This window comes from Colobus angolensis, unplaced genomic scaffold (genome assembly GCF_000951035.1).
Source record: "Colobus angolensis palliatus isolate OR3802 unplaced genomic scaffold, Cang.pa_1.0 Scaffold427, whole genome shotgun sequence".
In the NCBI taxonomy this organism is placed as follows: domain Eukaryota; kingdom Metazoa; phylum Chordata; class Mammalia; order Primates; family Cercopithecidae; genus Colobus; species Colobus angolensis.
Genome location: NW_012117677.1, coordinates 954,317 through 973,988, shown reverse-complemented (window position 1 = coordinate 973,988; position 19,672 = coordinate 954,317). Strand labels below are relative to the sequence as shown.

Below are 19,672 nucleotides of genomic sequence, written 5' to 3'. Positions count from 1 at the left end.
ACTTTTAAGGAAAGATGCAACCTGAAAAAAAAAACAAAAAACTTGTTTTAGAATGATAACCAGTGGCAATATAAGGAATAATTAGAGAGGCTAAAGATTAAAGGTAGGATAATCATGGGCCTTGGCAGTGGAATTGAAAGAGTAATTTCAGAAGCAGAATGGTCAGATGTTGGAGGTGATTGGTTATAGAGTTTAAGAATTATACCAATTTTCTATTGCGTAACAAACTACCCCAAAACTTAATGGCTTAAAACAACTGTTATTTCTCCTGATTCTGTGGTTGACTGGATGGTCGTCTGTTGGTCTTGCTTAGACTTACGCATGTGCATTTAGCTAAGGGTTCAGCCAGGGCTGGACAGTCTAATGGCCGCATTCCCGTGTCTGGGGCCTCAGCTCAGATAGCTGGGACTACCAGGTCTCACTCCATAAGAGGCTTCTTCAGAGCATGGTAGTCTTGGGGTTCTAAGAGAATGAGAGTAGAAGCTGCAAAACATCTTGAAACTGCGACTTGGGAGTCACACATGACTTTCTCCACATTCTGTTCGTCAAAAGCCAATCATAAGGGCAGCACAGAATCAAGAGATAAGAAAGTAGATTCCATCTCTTGATGAGAAGAGCTGCAAAGGCCATATTTAATCAGTCACAGGAGTCTAATGCTACAGGATTTTTTAAAAAGGTGACTAGATTGGCAAGTTCAAGGTTAATCTTTTTGTTTTATTTATGTATCACTTAGCTGGTATTCAGTAAAAACTTGCTTTGTAAAATTTAGTTAATAAATATCTTTTTGGTTCAGCACAGACATCTTAGCAGCTCTTTTTCTTTTTTTTTTTTTTTTTTTTTTCGAGATGGAGTCTTGCTCTGTCGCCCGGGCTGGAGTGCAGTGGCCGGATCTCAGCTCACTGCAAGCTCCGCCTCCCGGGTTCACACCATTCTCCTGCCTCAGCCTCCCGAGTAGCTGGGACTACAGGCGCCTGCCACCTCGCCCGGCTAGTTTTTTTTTTGTATTTTTAGTAGAGACGGGGTTTCACCGGGTTAGCCAGGATGGTCTCGATCTCCTGACCTCGTGATCCGCCCGTCTCGGCCTCCCAAAGTGCTGGGATTACAGGCTTGAGGCAGCTCTTTTTCAAACAGATTTGAAGCTGCTTCTAATGACATACTATCTGGTTTATAAAATGAAAATGGAAAATTATGATCTTAGAATGAAGAAGTGAATTTCTAACCCATGATAATTATTATGGTTGCTGCGATTAGACAGACTTTTCTGTGGCGCTTCCTGACAACCAAGAAAAAAGGGGAAATCAAGGAACTGCTCTTATCAGAAAGTAGGAACCCAGCAATTCTTTCATTTTTCTCATTTGGGAACTTAATAGTCACTGAATTACAAAGTAGACAGTGACCTTGATTATACAACATATGCAGAAGTGTTTCCTGTAACTTACATAAGTATTTTATCAAATACTTATATATTTGATAAAAGCTAAGCACATAAAGCATAACTCAGTAAATAGAATTTTCTAGTAGTAAGCTAAAGTGCCTCAAGTATATGATTAGTTGTCATATTGAATCCAAGGGAAAATTAGATCTGAGACTACCTCGAGGAGTAAATGAACAACTTCTTTAGACCAATACTAATCAAAATGCAGTCCACGGACCAATGCTGGTCCATGCTCTGTTTGATCCAAGTCCGCATTAAGTACAGAAATGAAGAGTAAGCATTTAGAAAGTTGGGGCAATTTGACATTGCCTCAACATCCAAGTTTCAGTGTACTTTATAAACTGTTCATCCATGACAGAGTGAAACTTTTAAAAAATTTTTCCTTTTATCACATAGTCTTTCAAAATATTATTTGCTTCTTTGGAGCTTTGTATAGAAACTTGGTAATGTGAAGTTCTCTGCTATGTGGGCCTGGTGTGCTTGTCTTCTTTGTTGCTGATTTGAGAGCTGAGCTATGTACTAGATCTGGAATGCACACGGCAGGCATCCTACTATGCAGTTGTGTGTCTAGTTAATAGTATGGGAGTTAAGGACATACCTCCAAAAAAAAAAAAAAAAAGCTAGGATTTTCCTCAGAAAGAATGCAGTATTTTATGTCTTAATATTTGTGGTTAATTTTGTTACTACAGACTATTCTTGTTCAGTCCTGGTATCCAATCACAGTGGCCACAAATTCTAGAGAGCAGAAGAAAATATTGGCCAAATATTTGTTAGAAACTTCTGGTAACTTAGATGGTCTGGAATACAAGTTACATGATTTTGGCTACAGAGGAGTCTCTTCCCAAGAGGTAAGTAACTGAAACCAACCTCATTTAATGTAGTGTGGATTGTTGGTTAGAGTCCCACTATAAACTTTTGGGGATGTTACTGAGATTGATCTTGGTTCTAAGTAGGCCACATTTTGAAATTCCAAAGATGTGCAACCAACAGATATGTATTTAGTACCTACTACTATGTTCAGGGTACATGGGATATGTCCTTCAACACATGTCCCTGTCCTTTATATATTAGATGGATGGACAGAGATGGACAGATGGATAGACAGAAACAGACATAATAAATATATCAGATGGGAAATAATGCCATAAAGAAGCTCAAGGCAGGGTAAGGGAAGAGAGAGTGATGAAAAGTGGGGGTGGGACACTGTTAACTAGGTCTCTTTGAGGAGATAATAGTTGATTTTTTAAATATTTAGGAAAAACTGAATCTTTGTCATTAGGAACTGTTATCTCTGATAAATACTTTCCTAAGAATATAAGACGATTCTCATGGGAGCTATGCTGTATACCTTAAATGTGGTTGACTGCATCCTGGTCAAACCCCTTAATGTGGGTTTTTTTCTTTTTTGGATTTTGGTTTATGATTGATTTTCCAGACTGCTGGCATAGGAGCATCTGCTCATTTGGTTAACTTCAAAGGAACAGATACAGTAGCAGGAATTGCTCTAATTAAAAAATATTATGGAACGAAAGATCCTGTTCCAGGCTATTCTGTTCCAGCAGCAGAACACAGGTAAAAAATTGTTTGTTTTCTAAAACTACTAATGTTTTCACTCTTGTATGTGTAACTCAGTGACATTTTACTTAACTGCAGAGCCAGGTACCTACAATAAATCTTCATGAACTTGAGCAACCCAAACTCAGTATTTATACAGAAGTGTAAACAGCCTTAGAGAGGTAGAGAAATTTTATCCATCCTAGAAGAAGCAGTATAAGAGCTTTTTTCCAACACTTATATTGCCATAGAAGTTTTAAGGAATTTTTTTTCAATGACTGTATTGTCATATGTAGATAGATTTTATTCATTAAATTTAGAAGCACTCACTGTAAGTACCAGCCACTTTTTGCTTTTTCCGTGTCCTCCTACGTGACCTTATCTATATTTGCCCTAGAAATTGTCATCTGTACAGTATCTTCAGTTGTAAATGAGAAAGCAGGACCTACTGAGGAAAGAAAGGGTGTTCAGATTCTTTTTACACTTCCTTGTCTGCTCTCACTAAACCATCTCCAGTTACCCAAGAAAGAAATTATAATCTAAACTGCAGCTGCTCTGGTCCTAGAGCTAACTTTATTAAAAGTAAATCAGGTTTTTAAAATGTGTGTCAAACCTTATCACTGGTTTTTATAACAAAATTATTTACTATAATCATTAGGGAGTATTTAAGTTCTGCTAATACTTAAAATTGCAGAGTGCTAAAGCCAGCAGTGAGTTTAGAATCAGGCTAAGCTTTATTGGTACTACTGTTTGAGGCATATTAGTTGGCTGGTGTTCATGCAAGGCAGTCTACTGGATGCAACAAGGGATAGAAGGATATTTTTAAAAAACTGACCCTATCCTCAGGATGAAAATAATACACTAGTAATAGTCTGCTCAGTTGGTTAACTCCTTGGAAGAAGGTACAATTAAAATGCTGTAGTGTTGCAAGGGAAGGAGAGGAAGAATCATATTCCTATAGGAAAGGAAGGATTATATTTCACTAGCAGGATCAAGAAAGCTTTTATAGAAATATGCAAAATCTTCACTTCTTGAAGGATTGGTAAAATTTAATAGCCAACATTGGGCACTTATTCATTCTCTGAGTAAATATTTATTGCATGCTTATCTTGTGTCAAGCATTGTGGTGAAAGGGCAAGAATAAGAAGAGAGTGAATGTGTTTAAAGAATAAAGGCTGAAACACAGATTTTGTAGGGAGCATAGGGGAGACCGAGAAGACAGGTTCAGGTTAGAAAGGGCCCTCATATTTTGGCATGGAATGTTAACTATGTGCACGTCGTGCTAGGTTATTCTAAATTAGGCATTTTCAAATGGAAGCAGACGCTGATATTTGAGCAAAGACGTGATGTTATGGGATAAATATCTTTGGGACTTTTTTATAGCAGGAATGTATCCTATGGATTGAAAAAAGGAAAAACCAGAAGGTAGTCTTTATAGGAAGCTATTCCAACAGTCTTAAGGTGATGAAGCCCAGACTAAGGTACTAAATAAATGGAAAGAAATAGGTAAACATGAGCAATGGCTTGGGAGATAAAATTGCTCAAAGTTAGTGATTTAGTTGGTGATTTGAGTTGGGACTCAGTAGAAAATAGATTCAGCTGACGTTTATGAGCATTGTATTAGTAAGGCCTTGTTGAACCTTTTACAAACAACTTTCAAGACTAGGAAACTGGGAAAATAAGAGTGTCAAAAAGTTCTAAGAGTTATTTTTAGTTTGACCTTAGATGTATATACATCTTTTAAAAATCTAATGTAATACGCACATATTAGACTCTTCACTGATGGTTATTTCAAAGTAGTAACATCATGATGAGAACAAAGATAATATCTTCTTTAGGGCTATCTTCTTCAAGACTTTCTTGTCAAAATGAAAAGGATACTGTATGTGGGCATGGGATAAAAATCCATTTTATTTTTATGGTCTCATATTCATTGCATTTGTAAAATTTGACTCCTTAATATATACAAATGCTTCACATGTTCTTAATAGAATGTCTTTTAAACAACAGCATAGTATAGCAAAAAGGACTGGACTGAAAGTTGGGAAATCTGGGTTACCTTCCGGCTGACATAGTGGGTGGCCTTGGGCAAGTCACTTATCTCTCTCAAGTCACTTATCTCTCTGTTCTTCGTTTCCTCCATCCAACCAAACAAGAGGAGGAGCTAAAGTTTTACATCTCCAGCATGACAAGGTCGTTGATTATAAATGAGCTAACATCTAAAATAACTTTAAAATAGAGAACTCTATAAATTTAGAGGTTTACCATTATCATATGTATCTTAATAGACGAATCTGTACCTAGAAATATTTAATTACAGAAGCTTTTTTTCCAAAACTTTGGAAAGTTATCGAATTTAATTTGGTGCTTGAAATTAGGATTTATGGCATTGGTAGAATTCATTGATGATTATTTATGATCTTCATATATCAAATACTGTAGTAGACTACTAGAGGTTATGATTGGACTAGACAGAGGGTGCCAGAGCAAGTGTCTGTGGGACACTGAGATGAAGATATTCAACTTTCCATCTAACAAAGTAGATCCAAAGCCCAGAAGAAAAACAGAGGCTAAGATACACATACTGGAAACCCTCATGCAGGGACTTTTTTTTTTTTTTTAAGCTTTTGAGTATTCCACACAAGATGTTACAGAAGACAAGTGCCTAAGTCAGAACCATGAGAAATATTGCCATTTGACATGTTAGATTGAAGAAGGAGAGCGCAGCATCTGGGGAAGACTGAAAAGGGAACCATAGAAATAGGGGGGAAAAAGGTGAAACATGGGAGATGTCATTGAAGTCAAGAGAAAGAAAGCATCAGGAAAATTGCTAGACATGATACAACTAGATTGTTAGATGACTTATTGATACAACATTATAAGCAATGACCCCTTAACTGTAGGAGTTACTTCATACGTTGTAAAGTTCTCCAGTATTGGTATTCATTGATCTTAATTCTCTCCTTTTTAAAGAGGAAGGTTGCAGATCTGAATATGAAGAGGAGCTTCTCTTCAGTCATATCTTAATTTTCATTTAGCCTACAGATGCATGAAGTAGAGAATCTGCATAGCTACTGGCAGCCTCTGTAGCTGTTAAGAAAAGTGTTCACTAATGAGTTTTATATAAACAGGTTCTCTCTCAATTTTGGATTCTGGGTAGTAGTCTTTACAATCTTGAAATGTACATGCTGCACTACCCCAGGTATACCATTGACAGTATGGGAAAAGGTTATAACTCTAGTCCTTTAAAAAAAAAAACACACACGTTGTATAAAGTGATAATTTCAGACATAAAGTCTGACTCTTCAAACAGTTATAAGTTAAACTTATACCTACTTGGGCTTTATAATAAGTGAATGTACTATATTTTTATTATTTCCTGAGGAGAACATATTAGAGATAGACTAGAAAATTAGGGAGAATGACCAATTGCTTGGCATAATGCAATGGTAATTTTCAAAATTATTAAGTTGAGATCTTTTAAAATTATTTACATTATATATTAACAAATATTTACACAGGTTGAGCATCCCAAATCTAAAATGCTCCAAAATCTGAAACTTTTTGCTCAAAGGAAATGCTTATTGGAGCATTTCAGATTTCAGAACTGGGGATGCTTAACTGATAAGTATAATGCACATATTCCAAAATCTGAAAAAAATTGAAATTCAGAATACTTCCGGTCCCAAGCATTTCAAATAAGCGAAACCCATCTATGATTACATATTAACTATGATTACATATTAAATATGAATCTATCCTGTAAAAAGAACTGATATTAAGGACATTGCAAAAATCACTATAACCATTCTTATCCAATAGAAACTCTCATACTTTATTTTCCATCTTAATTATGTTTCACTTAAACTAAGTATTTGAATTCTTATTCCCTGGGCATATATTAATTCATAGTAGATAACCTACAAACAAAATGTATGACCCCCCTATTACTAGCCATTTGAAGATATAACAGGTAGTTGACTATATGTATGTATGGTATAGTATAAATAATTGCCTCTAAGATTTTGAAAGAAAAAAAAAATGTATGTACTATTATTGGTATATAGTTTCAAAAATTCACAGAAGGGAGCCGGGTGCTCTCATTGCCTAACAAAATAATGGGAGTATGTAGTCATTCTGACATCTTGACATATAGTATAAAGGGCACTCAGCAAGTGCTTTTTAGTTAGACTGATTTTAAATGAGTAGATTCAGGAATACAAAAAAAACACACACACACATACACACAGATAATTGGTTGAAAATAAGAGGTTAGAAACTTAACTGTTGAAGAGGAGTAAGGCTACTTATAGTGTTAAAAACTGAGTAAGGTGTGGTTGACCCAGATATTCATTTGCCTTACGATGTATATTCGTTAAACTAAGTCACTCACCACCTCTGTGATGTTGATGGTTTGGTATAGCACACATGAGATGTGATTAAAGGGGATTCAGGGATAGATCATGTGTCTGCCTAAGTAAATCTGTATTTTCATTTTGTTTTCTAGTACCATAACAGCCTGGGGGAAAGACCATGAAAAAGATGCTTTTGAACATATTGTAACACAGTTTTCGTCAGTGCCTGTATCTGTGGTCAGCGATAGCTATGACATTTATAATGCGTGTGAGAAAACATGGGGTGAGGATCTAAGACATTTAATTGTATCGAGAAGTACAGAGGCACCACTAATAATCAGACCTGATTCTGGAAACCCTCTTGACACTGTGTTAAAGGTAAATTTTCATATGTAACTTGATTATTAGAATGCCTGTGTAGCCCAGTTGCATCAACACTACTTTTCATTTACACACAGTTTCAGAGGTGTCTGGACCGTCCCCTTTGTTTTAGAGTTGCAGCCCAGACAGAGTAATAAATTTGCCTGAGGTCACACAGTAATGGCACAGAAGGATACCAAGAGTTATGGATTATTTTACTGTCAGACAGTTGAATAGATATTTTCTTTTCTGCTTACCTTCAAAATTAACAGCATTGCCATTTTAATCCTATGATTTGGGCACCAAACTTATTTGCAGTTTCTTTCTTTTTCAGCATAAGTCACTGCTAGACCCTTGAAGTTGTTAGCACAGAAGAAATAGGAACAGGGTGATGTGGAAGAAAAATAATTCAAAAATATTCTTCAAGTTTTAGAAATACTGTTGATTCATAATGTAGCAATGTTGCTTTTTGTTGTTAATGTTCAAGGACTTAGTTTATCTTCTTCAAAAAGTAATAGTAGGCTTATTTGATGCCTACTACTAGAAAAATATTTTAGGTGCTTTACATAAGATGTGCCATTTAATCTCTACAAAAAAACACAATGATAAATATTACTGTCTCTGTTATAGAAGAAAACAGAGGCTTAGAAAGGTTAAAGTAACTTGCTCAAGGTCACACAACATGGAAGATAAGGAGCCAGATATCCAGCGTAGGTCTTTTGGCTGCAGCCTTGCTACTTGACCACACTGTTTGATACTTAATGATAGAGTACTTACCCCTTAAGAAAGGGAGACACAGAATTAAGGAGGTCTTTTCTTACTCTATTAAATGATAGGCCAATCTGAAAGTCTTGTCTTAGCCTGCAATATTTGGTTTTAGCAAACTTGACAGGTTTCATATGTTTACTGTTACCTCATAAAAAATGTACACAGCTAGTTATAAGAAACTGATTTCATCAATCTGGAATTTTCTCATTGTTAGAATCTTTAATCAGTTTATTTAGGAAAAGGAAATGATTGTTGTGGGAAGAGAATGTCAGTATTTACTCTTTTGTTTATCTGACCAAGCTTTCTGAGAAATTTTAAATTGGTGTACAAAACTTAGTAAGATGGTTTGCGTATTGTGCAATTTGGCTTTAAGAGCAAAGGAGAACTTAGAGACTATGGGTTACAGATGCTGTGTCTGCCTCACAGTTTCTCTGAACTTTGTGATTGAACTGGATTCATGTTGGAGTTACATTAGACAAAAACCAAAGTCATTGGGCACAAGCAGAATAAATCCAAATCAAAAGTATAATCATGAGTTTGTTAAATAATGCTTTATATACTTCTTTCAAATGTACTTAATCTAATATTAAGGATTTTTTTTTCTTGAATCCATATAATTTGAAAGGTCTAAGGGGAAAAAACTTGTTTTGAGCCACTTTATGATGTGAATTCACTTCATAGGAAATAACATGCTTGTTTTTAATGTACTTTAAAGGGTTTGGACCAAATTTTAGAAGGCATATATAGTGTTATAAAATTTTTTAAATAGTTACTTTTTATATTCTCAATTATCAAAGCAAAATCATTTAACTTTGAAAAGCTCTTATACTTGTTTTCAGCTTTAGTTATTTATGTTGCATGTATATTTTTCCATATAGGTTTTAGAGATTTTAGGTAAGAAGTTTCCTGTTACTGAGAACTCAAAGGGCTACAAGTTGCTGCCACCTTATCTTAGAGTTATTCAAGGGGATGGAGTAGATATTAATACCTTACAAGAGGTATGTGTTTTGTATTAAAAGTTTCAATAAGGCAATTCTTATAATTAAGCTTGTTTATATTTGTTGGATAAAGAGCACAATATAAATACAATTTTAAGTCTTTGTGTTTATGTTGGTATAAATCTCTGTGCATTGCTTAAAGTTTAGAAATAATAGTTTAAAATACAGAAGTGCCAGCCAAGCCATACTTACTCTTCCAGTTGTCATTGGCCACCCTGAATGATGAATCTAAAGAAGTATCACTGTGAAACAAGAAAATGTCAGTCAAGAAATATTCCTTGGAATATAAAACTAAACCTTGACTCTGCTGGCATAGGTATGAGTTTTCATAGACCGGAGCTTCACAAATCTGTAAAACTCATACTAATGGGTGCTTTTTCAGAAATTATAGAATAGCTGTCACCTCTTCGAAATTAAGTATTGACTGTCATCACTGTTAGTTTTAGCCAAATAGTGTAAGTGTTATGCAGGCATACCTCATTTTATTGTGCTTTGCAAACGTTCCATTTTTTACGAATTGAAGGTTGTGGCAACCCTGTGTTGAGCAAGTCTGTTGGTGCTATTTTTCCAACATGTGTTCACTTCGTGTCTGTGTGACACTTACTGGTAAATTCTCACAATATTTCAGACTTTGTCATTATATCTGTTATGGTGATCTGTGATTAGTGATCTTCAATGTTACTACTGTAATTGTTCTAGGGCACCACAGAGCACACCCAGAAAAGACAGTGAACTTAATTGATAAATACGGTGTGTGTTGTGACTCCTTCACCAGTTACCTATTCCCTGTCTCTCTCTGCTCACTTCAAGTCTGCCTATGCCCTGAGACACAACAGTATTTACATGAGGTCAGCTAATAACCCCACAATGGCGTCTGAGTGTTCAAGTGAATGGAAAAGTTACATCCCTCTCATTTTAAATCAAAACCTAGAAATGATTAAGTTTAGTGAGGAAGGCATGTTGAAAGCTAGAATAGGCCTCTTAAGGCAAACAGTAGGCCAAGTTGTGAATGCCAAGGAAAAGTTCTTGAAGAAATATAGAAGTGCTACTCCACTAAACATATGAATAAGAAAGTGAAACAGCTTTATTGCTGACAGGGAGAAAGTTTGAGTGGTCTGAATAGAAGATCAAACCAGCCACAACATTTCCTTAGGCCAAAGCCTAATGCAGAGCAAGGCCCTCGTTTCAATTCTCTGAAGGCTAAGAGAGGTGATGAAGCTGCAGAAGAAAAATTGGAAGCTAGCAGAGGTTGGTTCCTGTGATTTAGGGAAAGAAGCCATCTCTGTAACATGAGTGCAGAATGAAGCAGCAAGTGCTGAGGTAGAAGCTGCTGCAAGTTACCCAGAAGATCTAGCTAAAATCATTGATGCAGGTGACTACACTAAACAATAGATTGTCAGTGTAGAGGAAACAGCCTTCCATTGGAAGAAGGTGCCATCTAGGACTTTCATAACTATAGAGGAAGAGTCAACGCCTGCTTTGAAAGGACACGCTAACTCTCATTAGTGGATAATGCAGCTGGTCACTTTAAGTGGAAGACAGTGCTCATTTATCATTCTGAAAATTCTAGGACCCTTAGAATTTGCTGAATCTACCCTGCCTGTGCTTTATAAATGGAACAACAAAGCCTGGATGACAGCATGTCTGTTTACATCATAGTGTACTGAATATTTTAAGCCCACTGTTTGGACCCACTGCTCAGGAAAAAAAAAAAAAAAAAAGATTGCTTGCAAAATATTATTGCAGATGGCATCTAAGATCTGATGGAGATGTACAAAGAGGTTAATGTTGTTTTTCATGCCTGCTAACACAACATCCATTCGACAGCCTATCCATCAAAGAGTAATTTCAAATTGGCCGGGTGTAGTGGCTCACGCCTGTAATCCCAACACTTTGGGAGGCCGAGGCGGGCAGATCACGAGGTCAGGAGATCAAAACCATTTCTGGCCAACACGGTGAAACCCCGTCTCTACTAAAAATACAAAAATTAGCTGGGCGGGGCGATGCGTGCCTGTAATTCCAGCTACTCAGGAGGCTGAGGCAAGAGAATTGCCTGAACCCGGGAGGCGAAGGCTGCAGTGTACCAAGATCATGCCACTGCACTCCAGCCTGGGCAACAGAGCGAAACTCCATCTCAGAAAAAAAAGAAAAAAGAAGAAATATATTCTTAAGTGTATAGCTGAAAAGGATTCACAATTCTAGATGCCATTTAAGAACATTATGCTTCGTGGGAGGATGTTAAAATGTCAGCATTAACAGGAATTTGGAAGAAATTGATTCTAACCCTCATGGATAACTGAGTCTTGATTTGACTTCAAGACTTCAGTGGAGGAAGTAACTACAAATGTGGTAGAAATAGCTAGATAACTAGAATTAGAAGTGGAGCCTGAAGGTATGACTGAATTGCTGCAGTCTCATTGATTAAATTTGAACAGATGAGGATTTGCTTCATATGGATGGAGAAAGAAAGTGATTTCTTGAGATGAAATCTACTTCTAGCAGAGATGGTGTAACATTGTTGAAATGACAACAAAGGACTTCAAATATCAATAAAATTGGTTGATAAAACCAAAGCAAGATTTGAGAGGATGCACTCCAATTTTGAAAGAAGTTCTTGTGTGGGTGAATGCTATTATACCAAACAGCATCGCATGCTACAGATAAATCTTTTGTGTTCGGAAGAGTCAATTGATGCGACAGACTTCATTGTTGTCATTTTAAGACATTGCCACAGCCACCCCAACCTTCAGCAACCCTGATCAGTCAGCAGCCATCAACAGTGCAAGGGCCTCCACCAACAAAAAGATGACTCAGGCTCAAGTGACCATTAGCATTATTTAGCAATAAAGTATTTTTAAGACATAATGCTATTGCACACTTAATAGACTACAATGTAGTGTAAACATAACTTTTATATGCAGGAGGAAACCAAAAAATTCCCCTGACTTGCTTTATTGCAGTGGTCTGGAATTAAGCCCACAGTATTTTCAAAGTATGTCTGTATTGTCTTAAAATTTTTGCCTCGTTTACTAAATAAGGTTCTTAAGAGCCATAATTTCATCATAACATCTAAAATACTCTGTATAATATCACTAACATAATGTAGGCCGTCTACATTCAGAAACCACTGACATTTTGATGTATACCAATCTCAGATGGTATCTACAGCTATGAAACACAGGTTTTTTTCTGTTTGAAAGAATTTGGTGGTGGTAGAGTAAGGTCAGTACCCAATTATAGTTTTCCAAAGATTGATTTGGGAGTGAGAAGTATTATGTTTTGTAGAGATGGGGGTCTCGCTGTTTCCCAGGCTGGCCTCAAAATCTCCTTGACTCAAGCCTCCCAAAGTGCTGAGATTACAGGCGTGAGCCACCATTCCCAGCCTGTATGTGCATCTTTGTAGTTGAGAATCAGCCCAAAACTGTACATGAATAAAAACTACATAAACAATAATTAAATATTGAGATAAATACTCTTTGGCATTAGTGAAACTTAAACAGAACAAATAGGGCATTGAATCGTTTTGTATTAATGCAGATGTACTCAGGAAGGAAAAATGTCTTTTTTTTTTTTGAGACGTAGTTCACTCTTGTTGCCCAAGCTGGAGTGCAATGGCACGATCTCGGCTCACTGCAACCTCTGCTTCTCGGGTGGCTAGGATTACAGGTGTGTGCCACCACGCCCATAATTTTTTGTATTTTTAGTAGAAAAGGGGTTTCACCATGTTAGCCAGGCTGGTCTCGAACTGCTGACCTCAGGTGATCTGCCCGCCTCAGTCTCCCAAAGTGCTGGGATTACAGGCATGAGCCACCGCGCCTGGCCAGAAAAATGTCTTTAAAAGAAAAAAAAAGCTGGGCCTGTAGGTGTACCTAAAGGATAATACAGATGTTCCTCTCAAGTTAGCATGGGGTTGCATCTCAATAAACCCATTTTTAGGTTGAAAATATTAAGTGGAAAATGCATTTATTATTCCTAACCTACCAGTTCTCGTAGTTTAGCCTCGCTTACCCTACAGGTGCTCAGAACACTTACTAGCTTACAGTTGAGCAGTCATCTAACACAAAACCTATTTTATAGTAAAGTGTTGAATATCTCAAGTAATTTATTGATGTTCCACTGAATGCAAATCACTTTTGCACCATTGTTAAGTTGAGCCATTGTATGTTTGGGAACATCTGCACTTGTAATTTCTTTACATTGGTATGAAAAATATGTTCTTAGAAGCAGGAAAAAGAACTCAGTTTTGCTCTGTACATACACTAAATTAGATGCTGTAGTTTTGATAAAATGAAAAATCTGCCTTATTTGGAACAATTACTTTCTTCTTTGACTGTCAGCCTCACTCTTGGACTTTGCTACCCAACCTGTCACCCCTGTGACGTCCCATGAGGTTTACAGTGTAACCCTGCTCTAGGTTTTCACTTTGCACTGTGTACCAAAATGAAACTGCTTATTTAGGAAAATAAAAATCTCTCGTGTTGGACAAAATACAGAGTGTCTATCTTCTTTTTCTATTATGTTTCAGTTATGGATTCAGTCTTCTTGGGTGTCATTGAAACCTCTATTCGAGTGATTTATGAAAACATTAACATAGTATTGCATTCTCAGAGTTGGCAAGAAGCTTTCTTTCAAGTCTCACATGTATTAAATGTTTTTCTTCCCAGACTCAAAATTCACTTTAACTCCAAATTGTCTAAATTTTAAAACTTTTGGTAAAGAAACTTAGCCTGAAATACAGTGATATGGTATTAGATGATACTTTTCTTTGTTATTTCCTCATTTTGTTTTTGCCTCTGAAGCATATCTAAAATGAGGTGACAGGTCAGAAACTATTTTCTCTATATTTTACCTTACCCTCCATCTACCTGTTTTCCCTTTCTTCCCCTTTTCTGTTCCACTCTTTGCATTTCTTCTGTATTGAAATTCACTTTGTTCACAAATTTAAAGGAAAACCTAAATTCAGGGGCCTCGGGTACCTTTAGGTTCAGGTACAATAAGACATGAGACTGGGTTTGTGTACATCCTAAAGGAATCACTTTTAAATAAGTTTTATATGTTTTCATGTTGATTCTTCTAGATTCATCTTGATTCAAATTAGATGGTTGGCATTTAAAAAGAAAGTTGCATTTCTAAATATAGATTTGTTTAAAAAATGAAGTTGCTTGGGATTTGTTGGGTTTTTTCCTTTGCAGTGTTGAAAAAAAAAAAAGTCAAATTGAGACTATTTGGTGAGAATGTGGTAACTGATACACATAAGGCTGTTAAACTTAAGATTTTCTAATAACTTCTGAAAATTCTGTTTAGCTAAAACAGTGCCAGCCTTTCCAGTTACTTCCTGTTCGACTATTCTCATGAAATAAATGGTTACCAAACTTCACTTGCCACATTCTATCATCAAACTGATTGAATAGGTTAAATAAGAAGGCAGGTGCTAGGTAAATAAACTCGACTTTGGTGAAAGAAATACAAATGACATTGGTAATAAACACATCTTTAAAGTTGTATGTCCCTTGAAAGAACTCTTAGAACTGTTCATACAGGTCTGTCTAGCTGGTTTATAACTAATCATTCTCCCAAAAATGATATAGTAATAAATATTAACACCCAGAGCATCTGTCCATAATTTTGTTTCTGGCACTGGTACACCAGCCATAATAAAATGACTCTACCAGTATATCAACTGTTATATAGGAGAAGTATTTTATACTCTGCTACCACCAATATCTTTTGATTCTTACATGTTCCATTATATATGACATGTAATCATATAATGTATTGTGACTTATTTGTGATGATTACAGTCATTCCTAGAGTCTAGTAAATTGGTTCCCATTGCTTTTGTTGCTGACATCTGGACAATAACTTAAAGAGGTGAATGAGAGAAGTTGGCTCAAGTAGTCTTAGATATTTATAGCTATTTTTTTTCTCACTTTCTCTCATTTCCTTCACTCCCTGAATCCTACCAGAACCACAGTGACAGCAATACAGATTCAGAAACTATGAATGAAATCCTCTTCTTCCACACATATCCATCTTTTGGGGGTGGGTGGGTCTTTAAAAACAAAATGCAGGCTATAATTATCTGTTTATTGACTGTGTTATAAAACAGCTCTTGGATGCTTCATCAGTATTGTCCTTTGAAAATAATCTCCATTCTCTTCCAAATTAAGGTTTTTGTTTGGTTTTGATCTTCTAGATTGTAGAAGGCATGAAACAAAAAAAGTGGAGTATTGAAAATGTTTCCTTCGGTTCTGGTGGAGCTTTGCTACAGAAGTTAACAAGAGATCTCTTGAATTGTTCCTTCAAGTGTAGTTACGTTGTAACTAATGGCCTTGGGGTATGTCACCTTTTAATTACTTCTGTGTTAGTACCTTCCTTATAGATCTAGGTAGAATGTGGTTATTGAGTGCAATTGTCAAAGATTGATGTGGCCCTGGACTGTTAATATGTTGTTGGGTATTGCTGACTTTAACTCAGAAACAAGGAGAAGGGAGATACTAGGTAATAACAGACCTAAGGAGACAGATTCGGAAAAAGGAAGACCAATAAGGAAAAACATTTAAGAGAGATAATACAGGTCAGTCATTTCCCACTGCCTCCGTTTATACCTTTGGATCGAAAAGTAATATTTGGGAACATCAGCTTACCTAGCCATCATATATTAAAGACAAGGAAGTATATAATCACTGACCAAACTGTTTTAGGAAGGTAGAAGATGAGGTTTGGATTGTTATACCACAATCATATTCTAGTAGCCACAGAACAGCTAGGCAACTGAACAACCACCCCCTCGCTTCTTTGTAACGTTGAGAGCTGGAGATTCTATAGAGCAAGGGACAGAGGCAGGAGGATGCTAAGAATTGAGAACACCTGAGTTGATTACCTGCTTTACTCTTTCATCTTTCTTTGGAGAGTGCTGGGATTGACTCATTTGTTGCTGCTTGTTCCATTGCCTCTTGTTTCTGTTGCTTTGCTGCCTACCTTTCTGATGCAGAAACACTCTGCTCTCCTCAGGTTCTCTAAGTCTTTTGCTTCTGACAATAACAAGGCAAAAGTAAAAAGTACCAAAAGAGGGATACATTATGAAATAGGAAAGCCTTTACCTTAGTAATATTCTTGTTCCCTCTCCAAAGATTGTATATGTGGTTTTGGCATAGTTGGTATAGTTGGGCTTTTTTTCAACAGCATGTACGTGCTTTGCTTACTATCAGTTTAAAGGCAGCTTGTAATATAAAAAGAGATACCTTAAGGGTCAGGTGTTAGAATGCTCACAGACTTCATACAAATGGAGTATTAGGTGTTCTTCAGTGGCAAAAAGGATATCCAAGATGTCATACTTTTTCTTGATTACAAATGACTGTCCTTCAAAACAGGTTAAAGTGTTAACATTTCTAAAAGCCAGATGTGGATTGGTTCAGTTACACCTATTAAGTTCTTAAAACTTAAATGTAAATTATGTATATGCTCTCTTGTAAGGGAGTGTTTAGATATTTCTGATGATTAGTCTTCTATTTCTCTAACTTTCTTAATTTGGATTTCAGATTAATGTCTTCAAGGACCCAGTTGCTGATCCCAACAAAAGGTCCAAGAAGGGCCGATTATCTTTACATAGGACGCCAGCAGGGAATTTTGTTACGCTGGAGGAAGGAAAAGGAGACCTTGAGGAATATGGTCATGTATGTATCTATGCTGTTTTTTTCCAATAGTAGTAGGTTGGCTCGCCAATTAATAAGAAAGGAGGTTTTTATGTTATTGTTTTTGTGGAAGACAAAGTATTATGTTTTATTATAAAATGTCCAATGGCTGACCTGACCTAGCAAAATAAGATACAAAACAAGTTTCTACGTCATAAACATGGGGCCTGTGTATACACAGGGAGAAGTATTTCGTAAGTATAGTGATCGACAGGAAGTTTGTGTATACTTTATCCAAAAGCAAACTGTGCTATCTTAATACTAAATGTGAAAACAAGGTGACTTGATTTGGATTACATAATAAATGGTGAAACCTTGATTTAACCAAGTTTTCTGATTCAAATGATCTAACGGTCTTTAGCATACAAAAGTACCTTTATATTTGTGAATTCGAGTTAAAAAAATTTTGGTTTTTAAGCCACTTGATCAAAAAAACTTTAGATAGAACTATTTATGAATATTCATATTATCAGAAAAAATACTAAACATGAATGTACTATTACTTCCTATTTTGATTCTTTATACAACATCACAATTACTGCTTATAACATGTTACTTTTATATTTTTTAATGTTTTGAGCCAGAATTGAAATAACTTTGTTATCGTTAATGAAAAAATAACTCGTACCTACTAAGATTTTGGCAGATTTAGTTTATCCCAGATGAGCTAAACTCACTTCAAACTAAAAGTAAAAATTTAAGTGTGATTTTTAAAAGACACTGATTTAAGAGTATGTGAATGATACTAGAATAAACTAGAAAATCAATTTATAATCATCTAGGCAATTTGATTTAAGAGTAGCAACTAGTATTCCCTTATATTTAAATTTATGAAAGAAAATGCTACAGCTAAAGCACTGTGGTTTGAAGCAACACGATGACAAAAATACTAGATAATGTCATATGCACCTCAATCTTCAGACTAGATGGAAAATTGAGATTACTTCTGTGGACTTTTCAGAGAGAAACCAGAAGCAGATAAACTTTACCAGACCCAAAGGGAATTTAATTTCTTCAATCTGTCTTTGCTACTCTGTCTAGATGAAGTGGATTACCTTTATCATCAACTTTTGTAGTATAAACAGAAACTTTAACCCGGTCACTGTGCGTTAGTCAAGAACGCAATACCTGTTTTTCTTTGTTTCTGTTTTGGGATTGTTTTTGGGCTTTTTGTGGGTTTTTTAGACCAAATTTAGTGACTAGCTAATTTATTAAACTTTCAGTTGATAAGTTTAATCACTGTTGAGTTTGTTGGCCAGGAACAAGGCAAGGTTTACCGGGCTTTCTACCTGCACCATCAGAGTGATTGTCAGTGACAGCCACAGTCCTCCTTGGCACCCAGGCATCTTCCTTCAACTTGAAGGAAAAAAAGAAAAAAAGATTGGTCAGCTAGGTTTCTTGATTTTCCTTCAAGAAAACTGGTTTAAGAATGTAGTATTGAGGTCATTCCTTTTCATAAAAGTTAAATATTTCTACATACCAAGCAACTCAGTGATTGGCCATTTTAGATACTACCTTGGTCCACTAGCATTTTCTATGCATCAAATCATCTCACAATTTGAACACCATTGGCATCTCTTGTGTATTTGATTGGTTGGTCTAATTCAAACCAGGATTCAGGTATTTTGCTTCATAATGTAATCTAATCATGAAATTTCCATTTATGCAGGATCTTCTTCATACTGTCTTCAAGAATGGCAAGGTGACAAAAAGCTATTCATTTGATGAAGTAAGAAAAAATGCACAGCTGAATATTGAACTGGAAGCAGCACCTCATTAGGCTTTGTTTTATGACTGGGTGTTTGTGTGTGTGTGTGTGTATGTGCATGCACACACACATACACCTGTGTGTATGAAATACATAATGTTCATTGTACAGATGTGTGGGGTTTCTTTGTGTTTTATGATATATTCCAGCCAAATTATTTGTTGGTTTATGGACATACTGCCCTTTTTTTTTTTTCCAGTGTTTAGGTGATATCAAAATAGGAAATGCATTTAACCATGTAAAAGATCAGTGCTAAAGTAAGCTTTTTAGGGCCCTTTGCCAATAGGTAGTCACTCAATCTGGTATTGATCTTTTCACAAATAACAGAACTGAGAAACTTTTATATATAACTGATCACATAAAACAGATTTGCATAAAATTACCATGATTGCTTTATGTTTATATTTAACTTGTATTTTTGTACAAACAAGATTGTGTAAGATATATTTAAAGTTTCAGTGATTTAACAGTCTTTCCAACTTTTCATGATTTTTATGAGCACAGACTTTCAAGAAAATAGTTGAAAATAAATTACATTGCCTTTTGTCCATTAATCAGCAAATAAAACATGGCCTTAACAAAGTTGTTTGTGTTATTGTACAATTTGAAAATTATGTCAGGACATACCCTGTAGAATTACTAACCTCACTGCCCCTTGTAGAATACGTATTAATCATTCTACATTAAAGAAAATAATGGTTCTTACTGGAATGTCTAGGCACTGTACAGTTATTATATAT

General features: G+C 35.9%; 1 protein-coding gene across 1 annotated transcript in view; it reads left to right on the top strand.

Annotated features, from left to right (window-relative positions):
• The window catches only part of NAMPT (nicotinamide phosphoribosyltransferase), a 40,750-nt gene extending 21,762 nt beyond the window's left edge, over nucleotides 1–18,988 (top strand). Inside the window, exons 7-13 of the mRNA XM_011956870.1 lie at nucleotides 2,125–2,283; nucleotides 2,871–3,007; nucleotides 7,497–7,722; nucleotides 9,351–9,470; nucleotides 15,667–15,807; nucleotides 17,012–17,146; nucleotides 18,834–18,988. Coding sequence (XP_011812260.1) covers nucleotides 2,125–2,283; nucleotides 2,871–3,007; nucleotides 7,497–7,722; nucleotides 9,351–9,470; nucleotides 15,667–15,807; nucleotides 17,012–17,146; nucleotides 18,834–18,944 — 1,029 coding nt within the window. The 3' untranslated portion in view covers nucleotides 18,945–18,988. The remainder of the gene's footprint in view (nucleotides 1–2,124; nucleotides 2,284–2,870; nucleotides 3,008–7,496; nucleotides 7,723–9,350; nucleotides 9,471–15,666; nucleotides 15,808–17,011; nucleotides 17,147–18,833) is intronic.
• The last annotated feature ends 684 nt before the right edge of the window (nucleotides 18,989–19,672 follow it).